The sequence below is a fragment of the Morone saxatilis genome, unplaced genomic scaffold (assembly GCF_004916995.1).
Source record: "Morone saxatilis isolate NCDOM2014 unplaced genomic scaffold, NCSU_SB_2.0 Contig23, whole genome shotgun sequence".
NCBI classification, from domain to species: Eukaryota; Metazoa; Chordata; class Actinopteri; family Moronidae; genus Morone; species Morone saxatilis.
The window spans coordinates 13,375,168-13,389,274 of record NW_023339796.1 but is presented as its reverse complement, the minus strand read 5'-3'; the positions used below and the strand labels follow the sequence as shown (position 1 = coordinate 13,389,274).

At 41.9% G+C, this 14,107-nt stretch overlaps 1 protein-coding gene across 1 annotated transcript in view; it reads right to left on the bottom strand.

Annotated features, from left to right (window-relative positions):
• Positions 1–14,107, bottom strand: part of LOC118334507 (ephrin type-B receptor 1-B-like) — a gene marked incomplete in the record, with an annotated part of 144,761 nt that overhangs the window by 97,692 nt on the left and 32,962 nt on the right. Inside the window, 1 exon segment of the mRNA XM_035670429.1 lies at positions 3,127–3,191. Coding sequence (XP_035526322.1) covers positions 3,127–3,191 — 65 coding nt within the window.

Sequence of the window (14,107 nt, the reverse complement as noted above, 5' to 3'; positions counted from 1 at the left end):
ACCCCCCCCCCCCACCAAAAAATACAATACAAAAATTATTATACACATCATAATTCTCACTAATTATTAATCTGAAACGCAAGTGTATCATTTATATGATGTTTTAGAAAGCAGGTCACTGTTGAAAGCTGATAATAATCATACAAGAAAAAAAGAGAGTTCTGACTCATGAGGATGAAGGTGAGACAGAAACAGAGAGAAAAATGACATTCAAGGGAAAGTCCACAGAGAGAAAAGAAGGAATATATCCGATTGAAATGAAACAATAGAAAAAAGCTGGAGCACGAATGCACATTATGAAGAAATATTGTGATACAGTTTGCTGTAAACATCTGTTTTCCTTCTGAGCTCTCCCTCTCTCTGGCAGATGCTAACATACAAGTGTGCATTCGCATACTGCTGCTCCATTATACATTCACTTTGCCAGCCTTGATATGTCCTCATGTTTACACCACTGGAACTAATGACACTGCTTCTGCAATCCTTCAAAATTAACCCTTCAGGTCAGCCAAACACAAACACACACCCCCGCACACACATATACACTTCTTATGAACTCCTGAAGGAAAAGTTACTAAAGGAAATTAATGAGATGTATCGAATAGCACAGGGACAAAGTATATGTGTCTTTTCTCTTGTGTGCTAGTGAGGCAGTTATCCTGTTCACAAAGAGAAGCAAATTAATTGACCACTTAGCTACTAGCATACAAATATATATTATTACGATCAGTATATGTAGACATACAAGTGTGTATGTATGTATGTATCTTGACACCACTGTTCACAGCCCCTGCAGGCTACAGTCATGGTTATCAGATATTTTAGAAGCTATAAGTATACTACATAGGTTTAAGCTATGACTTGTAGTTCATGTACAATATGCTCATTATATGAGATATGTTACACTCAGATGAAATACATATAAAAAATGTATCTGATTATTCATCAAATACGGTGTTTCCGAATCAACTGCATGGCACTTCATTATTAATATTGATCTTATATTGACCACGTTCGACGGAATTATATATTTTGCTCTTACACAACAGAAATCCTTTAAAAGCCAGCTGAATTCATGTGTACTCATGTGCATGTGTGAGAGAGTGTGCGTGAGAGTGTGTGCGTGAGTGTGCATTTCTGCACAAGCACGCTGCATCTCTTACACACTACCAGTAAGGTCAAGGCAGCTGTGGAGTGGGACAAGTTCTTCCTGTGAGTGGTATGAGTGTATTCTCCCTACAGCTGCAGGTCTCTCCCTACCTGAACTTTTACACCAGCAGTAGCTTAAAAAACTATTCTCAACACAGACAAGAGGCTCTGTGTGCCTGGAGGCTTGCTGAACAGGCTTCAATGGAAAAAGCACTGTAGATGTCTCTACTCAGTAGGTCTTTCTGGATATTTCCTTTTCACAGAGAAAAAAAATATATGGGACAATGTGAAGCTGATCCATGAAGAAAAACAACACATTTATTCCATTGTATATTATGTAAGCGTGATGAAACATTGTTATGTGTTGACCCAGCTGATCCTTTAAAATGAAAGAAACCCTCAAACATTTAGTTTCACAGCATTCAGGGTGAACAGTATCAACTGGAAGATCAACATGCCTCATTCCTAAAGAAGAACTCAGAATCTGGTGTAAAGACTGATGTCAGAAGACGAAGGGCAAAATAATTAAGCAGTTTGTTGAGTCACACTGACAATTGACAAACCACTAAGCAACTACTTAGCTGTGAGGTAACAAATACATCCTCACAAAAATTTTATAAAACCATTGAAATCAAAATATAAAAATACACAGTATAAAATTTGAAACGAAAGCCATTGTTGTTGTCTTAATTATATTGCCTCATCTGCAGCATAATCAGTTACTCTTTTTATGTTTTTGAGAAATTACCAAAGTTTTATCTGGTCATAAGCTACCTACCTAGCAAGTTTATTCATGCTGTATTTACATACATACATTTTTTTTCCCATGTAGCCATTGTATTAAAGGATTCACTGATTCTAGAAAATATGGCATTTTAAAAGAGTGTCATGACATGAAAATATCAACATAACTTTTTAATAAATACGGTTTCAGCTATCAGATCCTGTTAAAAAACTCTCTCTCTCTCTCTCCTTCTCTTCTTCTTTCAACACCACACACCCACACACACACACCACACACTTCCACACCACACACCTCCACACACACAACCCACTCCACCTCACCCCACCACACACACATACTGGTATGTACATATAATGAACACACAGCTATTCCAGGTTGCAGGTTGTTTTAGTTAGCACTCCTTTGGGGAGACAAAAAGGGGGCTGCCACACTCTCCAGTGTTTAAACAGAGCCAAAGCTCTGTTCGAGAGCAATAAAGGCTCCCTGTACACGCGTGTAAAATGCCTCATAAAGAGCCAAAGACCCAGAAAATGTGGGAAACAGTCATTGTCTGTCCTGGATAGTTCCTGCAAGAATCATGCTATCAGTGTTGGTCCATCAGGCATTTCATTGAATTATTGAATCACAGCACAGAGAACAAGGCCTTAAAATTCTCTTTAGGTCCATTAGTGTAATAGGGCAGTCATACTTTAAGAGAAAAAAATTTAAAAAACACTGTTCTCATTCTGATGACTTGGCATTTTCTTTCATTTCTGCTCCTTTCATGTTCGTGAAACTACCTGAAAGTTGAAAAATCTGAAAAAGCCCTGAGCGTTTCCATCCTCTTAGCTCCTCCTCCCCTGTTTCATCCTAATACCTCCACTTCCCTGCATAAATGTATCATTACAGTATCATTATGTCTATGGTATCCCCACAGCCTCCATTTACAGGGACTTAGGTACTGTGTTCTGGGGCTTACGTGGACCCATTATGTCATTAAGTCATTATGAGCTGGGACAGAGAGAAAATAATACCCATAATAGGAGCTACATTGGGCACTACTTAAGTCTATACTCCCATCCTGCCTGCCTTCCTGCCTATTTGTCTGTCTGGCTGATCTGTATGGGCACCGTGTTTCATGTTACACATCACCCTCTAAAGCTATCTTCCTCCCAACAGAAAGTGATTGAACACGAAACTTCTGAAACTGCTTTTTACTCAGCACGCATGTGTGTTGGCAATGAGCAACTCACCCCAGAATTAGGATATGCTGTCCAGCCCAGTTCAGCTGTGGCCACCCGAGTGTCCATCACAGTCTCTGCAGCAAAGAAAGAAAAAGAGGTAAAGAGAAAAAGACAGCGGTTAGCCTTAAAAGAAAGCCATTTTGAGTATCATTCCACAGTGTTGAACTGCATTCAAGCCCCAGTGATCACTTGACACTATCATTGATGAACAGAAAGGAGATGAATCCTTCAGTGGGTTTCATCCATCTCTGCTAGACTTCGGTTAAGACAAGAGACATGGAAACAAAGCCTTGGCACTTTGCTGGAAGAAATGTCTGAGGGCCTCTGTCATGCTGTTAAATGCTGAGCTTTGTATTGTGTTCTCTCTGCATGAGCATGAAACTACAGTTTGTGCATCCTGCCTTTGTTTGTATGCCTGTGTGTGTGCATGCATTTGCACGATAGGCAGTCATTTGTGTTCACACAAGAAATACTGTAGGGATTTGCATGCGGCCGATGTGTGAGTGCTGAACTTTGCCATATTGTTTACTTTAAAAAAAGCGGTTTCACAAATGCAGAGACAGCCCTCCAAGGCGAGGCCATTGCAGTTTGTTTACTCCTAGTGGGGACATTCTCTGAAAACTAGTATGGAGAGAGCTTAAATGAGAAGGGGAAAGATGCTCATGTTTCTATGTGATTTTCTGAACATTTTCTAAGAATCTCAAGCTGTACCTTAGACAACTATATCTTACACTGGTTGCACACAAAAATGAGACATAAAAAGTTATAAGCTCAGACAGGGAAATCTGGCACAGAGAGTAGTTTGGAGATATTTATTTATCTCACTTTGGACTTGTATTACCCAAGTGTCATATCTATGAAATATAAGAAGACAAGATTACCCATTCTTGCTTTCACCCCTCTTACTAATCCTCAGTGACACACCATAGACAAAATAAGTCTGGCAGCTCCACCAAGAAGTTTGTCATCCCTGTTTTGATTAATATCTGCCTTGTTGGCACACTGAAATCTAGAAAACCTGATATACCACGGAAAGAGGAGAGAAGTATGGTAAACCACAGGTGTTGTTCTCTCTCTCTCTCTCTCTCTCTCTCTCTCTTCTCTCTCTCTCTCACACACATAGATTTATATAGTGATGGACTGGATGACATGGTGGCCTTAGCAGTATAATGATAGATTCATAATTTCCCCAGTAACAGACAGTTTATTCTCTGACTTAAACATTCCATCTTACTGGGAATGAACCAGGGTATATTTCACATTTCTTGATGTCCCCTGCCACAACATGCCCTCAGTTGTGTTTTTTTGTGGCCAAACAGATAAGAACTGGGAGACAGAAGAGTGAATGGTATGTTTGGGTGATGCACTGTAGTAGATAAGCAGGGTATGTGGGAATTTTCAGAGGAACTGTGGTTGCTGTATCTTGGACATCATCCACTAGCACAGCAAACGGTTGGCTAGCGACACCCACACATGTTGTTGATGAGGGAGAAATCTCACTCCGTTTGAATGCAAAGACGTACAGCAACTGACAGACAGGTTCCAGGTCCTCAGCACCATTTCTTTACTGGGAAACATAGACCCACAGCTGTTGCTTATTTGAAATCTCACTGAACTTGCAGTGATTTAGAAATGATTCCAAATGATGGAGCACTCGAAGCCCGTCATCTGTAGTTCAAGTGGTCTTGGTAAAAAACAAGTACACTGAGGATGAGTGACAAGCCACTGGTAGGAAGGAAAGAGGCCTTTCATTCTCAATCTCTACTTACTGGGAGAAACTGTCCTCAGACATGAAACCAATTAGCCTAGGTAATTCAGCTGCACACACAAGCACTCGCACATATACACGTCAAGACACACACATGCTGCACACACACACACTCACATTCACCAGCCAACTCAGAGAGCAATTTTCTGTGTACACCTACAGTGACAGCCTTGTTCACACCCGGCTTCCATCAGAGTATTTCAATTTCCCTAAGATCAGCCTTGCCTTGTCTAGTTTCCACAGCCAGCCAGCCAGCTCCAGCCTGCCTGCCTGTACGACTTGCTGTCAGCTGGGGAGATAGGAGCATGAAACAGCCCTCAGCGCCAGCCAGCGTTGTGGGGACTGCCAACCCTTTCTCAGGGGAAATCACAGAAGCTTTAGTCAAATCACACAGGCACTTGGTAGGGCATTTTCCATTTCCTTTTAAAAGGGAAGGAGGGGTGGAAGCAAGATGGTGAAGGTAGGAGACAAAAAGAGGTCAAAGGCCCAGGGGAGGGGTGGCTGAGACATGTCATGTGACCTAATGTCTACCATTAGCAGAATATCAGAGTAGGAGATGAGTAAATGGAGTATGCTAAGTGGTTATTAGCAATGGGGTGGGGCTCACACTGCAGTCATGCCTATAGCTCACACACCTGTCCACTGTCACTGGGGATTTGGAAAATGTCCCTTGTGTACGTGTATTTGTGTGAGTTTTAAATGAGCTGTTATGTGGACCATTCATCCATTTAATCATAAGTGGATTTGAAGAGTTTCATTTTAAAATGAGCTACCCACGTTAATTAGAAAAGCCAGCTCTTTCAAAATTACAAGAGGCACATTTTGGTTTATTGCTGAAATTATAAGTCATCCTGTGACCTAGGCTTACAAAACAATTAGGTTTCAGAAGAACAAATCATCTATATTAAAAAAGCAAATAAAACAAAACTAAGTGGCTACTGGTATGTTTTATAAAACAACATCCTTTAGAGAAAGATACAAATTAATATATAATATTATAATTTGTTCTCTCTCTCTCTCTCTCTCTCTCCTCTCTCTCTCTCTCTCTCTCTCTCTCTCTCTCTCTCTCCTCTCTCTCTCTCTCTCTCAGTTTTTCCAAATGATTTGGAAGACAAGGAATGGCAACAGCTAGCTATAGTCCTTCATATTTTGGAGGGTAGCCCAGAGTGTTTTCTCCTGCATTCATATTCTGCTATGTCAGCTCCACCTGCAAGCTCCAATAAATTAAACACCGCTAGGTTCACTAGCAGTTCAGTCTGTGGGAAAATTATTAACATAGAGAGCTTAATGTTGACAATGTCACCATGGCTCATAAATCTATTGTAAAACAATAGCTTGTAGGTGTCAGGGTAGCCAGCCTTAAATGGATTCAAAGAGCCGCAAGGCCAGGGGATGTATTGTGTCTACATCGCAAAATATTAGTGACTCTAAAACATACAACGGATGTAGGTTGGCTCATTGTGTAAGGCTCACTCAAGCTGATACACTGCCAGTGTGCTAGTCAAAACCCAGAAGTTGCAAGCTGAGCCAAAACCAAGGCTCAACCGATGGGCCTACAGCTTCCAATCCCAGAAAGCTCAGCTCCTTCTCATTAGCAGCAAGTGGTAGATCAATACCAAATGGTAGGCTGTTTTCACAGATAGAGAGAGAGGGATAGAGAGAGGGCGGGAGAGAAATGAAAGAGCGAGAGAGACTGCATTAAACATTGATGAGGCCTTGCGTTACAGATCGATAAGGCAGCCCTCTTCACACAATTACACGTCAGCAAGCAGTCGCATGATACATCACATGGACACGCATGATTACATATTGCTAGCACTTTGGCCATAGAACATCTACAGAAAGGCAGTTCAGAGAAGAAAGAACATCAGGAATGGATTGTCCAATCTCTCCACTCTCTTTGAGCCTTTATGTATGATTTTAATTCTATAGTTTGCAAGTCAGAATGGCAACATGTCTGTGTAATTCCCCCCTTTGTGGTTGTGTCTGTATGATTGTATGGCGGCTGATCGATAAAACATGTGCTGAAGCGCCTCTCTGAACCTTCCTGGCTCCTTAGTCAATACAGCAGACAATTCTCCGTGGATTTCCCTTCCCATCCCAAAACACATCTCTTCCATTCATCTATCCTTTNNCCCCCCCCCCCGTTCAAGGATGCTGGTACACTTTGTAATTCAATGAGACAATCATGTCCAGATGCTGGATGCTGGGTTGAGAGGGCCTTCTCTTTGTGATTGTAGCAACAAACCGAATAAGATCCGAGGGCCTTGAATGACATTATTTAAGAGGGTTTTATCTTTTCACAGAAACGGAATCAAGATGGGAGGACAAAGGGAAAGAGACAGAGAGAGGAGAGAGAGAGATACTGAAGGGAAAAGACAGACAGAGGGAAAGGCAGAGATGAAAAACCGAGAGGAGAAATCAGCGGGATTGAAATGAGCACTTAACAATGATGAAGCCCCATGGTAGCCTGCTGAGCCTGGCATCTTAATACGGGGCTGAAAACAAAGTGACAAACAAACAAGAGCAAAAGCTGCAGCATCTCCCAAACTAATCAGCCGTCCACTCAGGGGATTTATATGAATAAAAAAAGGAACATTTTTGACAGAGTGAAGTATTTTCTGAACAAATCGTGTGAAAGTTTGTCACACAGATAGACAGTATTCATTCACTGCACCCTGGGAAATCACACACAAAAAAATTGTTTGTTGGACTGGAAGGTAGAAGCAGCTCAAGTCCGGCATGGTCGAGAGCATTGAGCTGATTTGAAAAACTGTGACTGGGTTTATGGCACAGCCCTCCTTCAGGGTAAAAAGAATATGAAAGAGGTGATATCTTTGATTGAGCCATCGTGTTCAACAGAGAAGACAATCCTTGCGAACACAGATGTGAGACTTTTCTAATCTGCGCCACACTAAAGCTGTGTCACTCATACTGAAGGGTTTCTGCTTTAAATAGAAGATACAGAACAGTCAACTGAAATACATCAAAAGAAATATGTTACTTCCATGTCTCCCTGAAGACAGAAATGACAATGTGGCTGATTTGAAAATTGAACAGAAAATAATCTGCCATCCTCTGAGACATTGGCGCCGAGTGATGGGATACACAAGTCCCTCATCGCTGAGCCAAAGACAGAATTAAATGAACAGGCTCACAAATCACAGATCACACACACACACACACAAATGTATTAACAGTGTTCTGGGCTCGCAGTCACTCACTCTGGCGGAGTGAAAATAAAATTTTCAGCATGAAAGAAGACCAGGTCAGTATCAGAGACGGGGGAGAAAGCCAAGAGAGATGAGAGGAGATACAGAGGAGGAGAGTTACAGAAGCCAAATTGAGATCAGCAGCAGATGTTAGGAAGAATGCCTCGCAAGATAGGAAAATTAATATACATGCAGTATCTGCAGAAGCTGATGAAATTATCCAATCATCACAGCAAGGTGACATTCTCTTGGCCTTACACATCTGGGCTGCCACGTCGCATAAAACTTAAGATTCAACCTTGCGGCACTTGGTGAGCAGCTACACTCTCTTTCCCCACTATTACCAGTTTGTAATAGAGTTGCTGTGGAAGGGAAGCAGGAAAACACAACAGCCCCCCCTGAGGCCGGGTTGGCAAACACGGAAAGGTGCGCGGTCACAAGGTGCACACCCAGAGGCTGGTGACAACAGACTCATGCATCTAATCATATCTTAGTGGTCAATCACTCATTATGCTACAGGCCTAACGCCGAAACAGCACATTTATACATAACCCCCCACTTCACACATCCCCATCTCTCCTTCTCTCTCTCTCCCTCTCTCTTTCTTGCTCTCTCTCCCCTTCCCTCCCCTGGTCAGGGGAGAGAGGTTAGGCACATCATTTGCATTCATTAACATTACATTAGCAGACAGAGTGATCTTTAGAAACCAGGCTGCCGGAGAGTGTCATCTTTAATTCATCATAACCCCACCAAACCACCCACCCACCCCTCTTGCTCCCTCTTTACCGCCACCTTTTTTCTCCTTCCCCTTCCCTCTCCCACTCATCCATCCCTCCTCTCCCTTGCCCTCTCTCCCCTCTACCCTATCCTTTCTCCTCCTCTTCTTTGCACGTTTATTCACTCTCCATTTATCACTGTCATTCATCTTCTTCACTTTCCCCCTGTCTCTTTTTTGCCTTCTCGCTTCCATTCCTTCCCCTTATCTTTCTTTCTCTCTGTCTTCTGTTAATGACAGGCTACAGGGGGAGTCTGATTTCTCTTGCTGCATGAGCTCTATGGTAGATAGGAAGGAGACAGAATACACCTAGAAAAAAACACACACACGTCAGCCTTCTGTGTGCACCATATATACTGGATCTCCAGGCTTTATACAGGGCTCTCCGATGTGACCCTTTGACCTGTGCTTATTTTAAAAGAAATAGCTTCCAATTAAAGGACAATGGACTTTCATCTCAAGTGCAGAACTATTTACTTCTTACCTGTTCTTCCAAAGCTTGCATGGAAAGTAATTTTCTTTATATATATATATATTTAGATATACTTACAGTATAAGCAAAAACATAAAAAAGTATTCATAGTTATTGTAGTATCTGCAAGAGTGTATGTGCATTCATTGTGTATTTAAATACACATACACAAGCATTGACTGGATGTAAAGGTGAGGAAATAAATGCTTTTCTACAAACAATTACCAGAGACGGATAGGAAGAATCTAACACGAATTAGCCTATTTTACGGGTCAGTTAAACCAACCTTATTACTTATAGCATAAGGTTCCAATGAATCTTCCTCTTCTAGACAAAATAAAAAAGACAGCAAGAAGCAAACACGGATAATAGCCGAACCAAATACTGGAGGGACTGAGTTTACGCTAAACACAGATCAATGTAAGCTGAGCAAATCTAATAATAACATATGTATCAGTTTCAGACCAAACAGCGGGGATATTAACATTTCCATGAAAAGGTTAAATTATATCAACATAATCTGGTGAAACACAGTGTTCAGCATTCTGACAAAAGATATGCCATTTCAATCGTCTCTTTTTCTCCCTGCTCCTGACGCACACAGCAAATATATGATCACCCTTCATGTGGATTTTTGGAGTGAGTCTGGCAGTGATGACACCGCTTAGGGAATTTAACAGTTACTTTAATAAACCGTTATTTAATGGATTCTCACAGGGACCCATCAAACGTCAAGCATTTCTGTTGTTGTCCTCCACTCCCATACAGTGAAGATAATGCTTGCTTGTAAGGAAAATACACGACATGGCAAGTGTGCACGCATCAATAGACACAAGCATGCAAATTATTATACACACAATCACTAACATACATGCAATTTCTGGACAGATTTTTGCAAGCTGTTCGAGATCTTTACCTCGGGGCTAACTTTAAAATATAATAAGAGACAATGTCTTGTAGATCTGTTTTGGATAGAATATAATGTCTTCTTCAATGGATATATAAATATTATATTACTATGCAAGATTAATGCTAACATACACACTCATCAGGCTGCCAAACACATAGTGCAGAGAAACTCAGTATTAAACCATTTTATACCTCACAGTAATTGGCCCAGGATCTGCTAAGGTTTGCTGTAACAGCAGACCAGCAGCAGTGACCAAGCAATAATCCAGATGGAAGCAGCGCTAGCCTCCCACAACCATCACAATACTCATTACTGCTGATATTACCTCAGCCAGCCTGTCTGCTTTTAAGAAACCTGGCAATTTGCTGCAGTAAAATGAGGTAATTACAACTCTTATCAGGCTCCTCACCTCACAAAACAGCATTTAGAAAGAGGGAGACTACTCCCCAATGGTTCACTGGCTGTAGAACAAGGCTTTGGCTGGCTTCCCAATCTCTCAGCCACACCCACACACTGTCATTTATTCTCTTTGCAAGTCCTGGTCCTCCCACTCTCCTTTCCTTCCAATAAAAATTTTAAAAGCAGAAATTTGATCACTTTAATGACACAACTAAAAGAATTCCTCGATCAATGCCTTAAATTAAAAGTGTGGAGTGGCTGAAGTGAACCATGAGGGCCAGAGGAATATCACCTTACAGCACAACAACTGCAGTACCAAACTCTGTGTTTATGTTGGAAAGCTAGCACGGAGAAAATGGTAATGTAATTTAACCTTTTCCCATAAGGAAAGTCTATCCACTATAGCTCTGACATTTCTAAACTTCACATATGAAAGTTAGAAGTTAGCCCTGACTTGGCCCTAACATCTCTTCTCCTGGCACAAGTAGACTGACGGAGAAGAACCATGTCCAGGTCGCACTGGGATTGGCTGACATTTAGCCGTATAAGCTATAGCTAATAGGCTATCCGGGGTGAATTAAAGCATCTTTGCTTTTCAAGCAGACCAGGAAATAGTGCTGAATTAACAAAATGTTGTCACTCAATTAGCTCCTAGTGCAGTCCTTCACTCTAATTAAGACAGTAAGGGTTATCATTAGCACATTCCTGTGTGTGTGAGAGTATGTGCATGCTGTTTTTGGAGTGTGAGGTGGGAATAATCACTAAATTAAGTACAAAAATAATAAGAAATACAGGAATCGATAAAGTTAATGTCAAATATGTGTCTCCTATTGCATCTCATTTTGACTCTCCTGCTTGAATTTTATAGCAACTGGGGGTTAGGAGGGCAAATAAATAGATAGACCTGACTGTCCTTTTCTGTCACACACTTGAACTGAGATAACCATTCTGTAATATGCGGAACCAGAACGGAGGGCAGAGAGACACAAAGATGGAGAGATAAAGGAAAAGTGGGGGGGGAAGACAGTACTGAGATAGAGAAGAAGGAAGGGTGCAGTTCATATGAAGACAGATACTGTACAAGATATGGAAGGAGTAATCGGAGAGACACTGCAATGGAGAGGGCATCATGTGGCAGCGCCCTGTTATCTTATCCAGAAATGGATCTAACCTTTGCTGAACACAAGAGTTGCATCATTTCTTAGAAACCACCTGACCTCATTTTGGTCGTGCTGCCTGGATATACAAAGACATGCACTGCTCTTGTGTGGCACTTGCAATATTTATGAACAGTAAAACACAAGAACAAAACGGTCTGGCCTTAGCACGAACATGAACATCACGCTAACGGCAGAAAAGGGTAATGCTTAAAAGGATAAAAGAAAGTCACACATTTACACACTCACATGTGTATGCAAAGCAAGACACAATGTATGCATGCTTACAACGCCCATTAAACCCAGCAGAGGCCAGCTGCTCCTCCTATCACCGCCACTGGTACACCCTTAGAGTCTGGCTCTAAACTATGGGAGGCATTTATCAGAGCAAGTTGACAAACTTCCTCCAAAAAGAAAACACCAATGAAGGAAATGAATACAGCCTGCCCTTTAATCCCCAAGAGAATGACTTAATACTTCTTAACCTCTGTCACTGCTGGTTTCTCCCCAAGAATAAGGCAATGTGCCACTGAAAAGTAATAAAGAAGACTGTGTTCAAGGGGGAGAGGCAAACACCAGCTAGCTATATCCAATCTCATTAAACGCTGTTGTTAACCATGTTTGGATGCACCACAAAATTGACTCGCGCCTCCTGAAAAATTCCCCAACTAGCAGTGAGGGAAGCAGACAAGAGTCAGTGAGAGATAGAGCCTTGAATGGTTGATGCCGTTGCTCTCCCTCCATCTCATCTGTGGCAGTAAAAAAGAACGACCTTCAACCACCTTGAACCCACTGGAGCTGAATTTCAATAAAACTCAAATTATCAGCCGCACCCATGGGGCTTGGGAAAGGCACTAAGCCTGAATTGACTGTGCATATAAGACGATTTAACAGTCATATGGAGGTGTGAGTGAGTCAATCATATGAGGCACTTGTATTTCTCACTGAGACGGAGTCTCAGCGGTGAGCAGTGGTTACTGTACCCTGTCGGGAGAGGGTGCCACTGGGATGGATCACTGATTGTTTGTCGCAAGTGTGAGCATGTGTGTGTGTTCGCCAGCACTAGCATGTGTGCGAAAACACATTATGCCAACATGCGATTGGGAAAGTGTTATTCAATTTAGCCGTGTTCTCCCTTAACCAATGTAGTGAGATCCAGGTAATTGATGCCTCAGTTTGGTATTCCCCAGGCATGTGCTCTTCACTATGGGGACAGTGCCGGCTAAGCCGGTGTGAATGAGAGGAAACACACAGTGTGATCTCACTCCCTTAACCGCAAGTGAGGTGTTCTTTGGGGATCTCGTTAGTGCAGCTCCACCACACACACACACACACACACACACACAGCTTCACCTACAACACACTTACATAAGCACAGAATACATCCCAAGAGTCTGGCCAAACTATTGGCGATCACAGACATTCTCAGGTTGAGATCACCTCTCATTTTCCCCTTCATTCCTCACTATTTATCTCCATAAAAATGCCAGTGGCCCCTCCAATGCCTCCAAGCAAACACAATGCTTTCCATTAAAAGCAACCACTAAATCTACCTTCTTGCAGCATATGCTCACATGCCTGGGGAAGTCTATATATTTTGGGAGATGGGCTTTGTTTTTCCTCCAGGGCTTTGCTAGAGTCTGCATTCGGCAGTGGGGGAATAAAAGATAGAAAATAGTCCTGAGGCTAAAAGAAAAACTTTCAGCAGAAGATCTTGACCTTATAGCATGAGGCTGACAGAGGCGAGTGAGATTCTCCAATGAGAATCTATAACAGGAGAGGAGGAGGGAAGGAGAGATAATTTTTACCTCTGGGGAGTAAGAGTGAGACAGACCTTTTTGAGTGTATTTGTCTGGAAGTCTCTCATCCTCCAGTGGAAAACAGTACATGCCATCTCTATGCTTTTCAGTACTTCTTTAGAGTTGGGGAATGGAGACCATAAAAAGGGGAAGAGGCTGATTCTTTTAGTTTCCAGGAGGAATTTGTGTTTGATGTTCCTTCATTTGATGCTGCTGTTTTTATTCCCACCATCAACCTTCCCACTCCTTTGTTTCCTTTTTTAATCAGTTGTTTGTTCTTTTTATCTCATCCTCTCCTGGCTCTTCTTTCTCCAAGCCACTCTGAATGCAAACCCATAGCTCAGTAAAACACTGACTGAACTCTTCTGGGAGAGCAAATGTCATTTCACACACATTACATTCAGTTTGTTTTGCCACAGGGAGGGTGTGGGCAATTTTGATCTCATGCCACCCACACGCACAAATACACACACACATATACACACACATATATACACA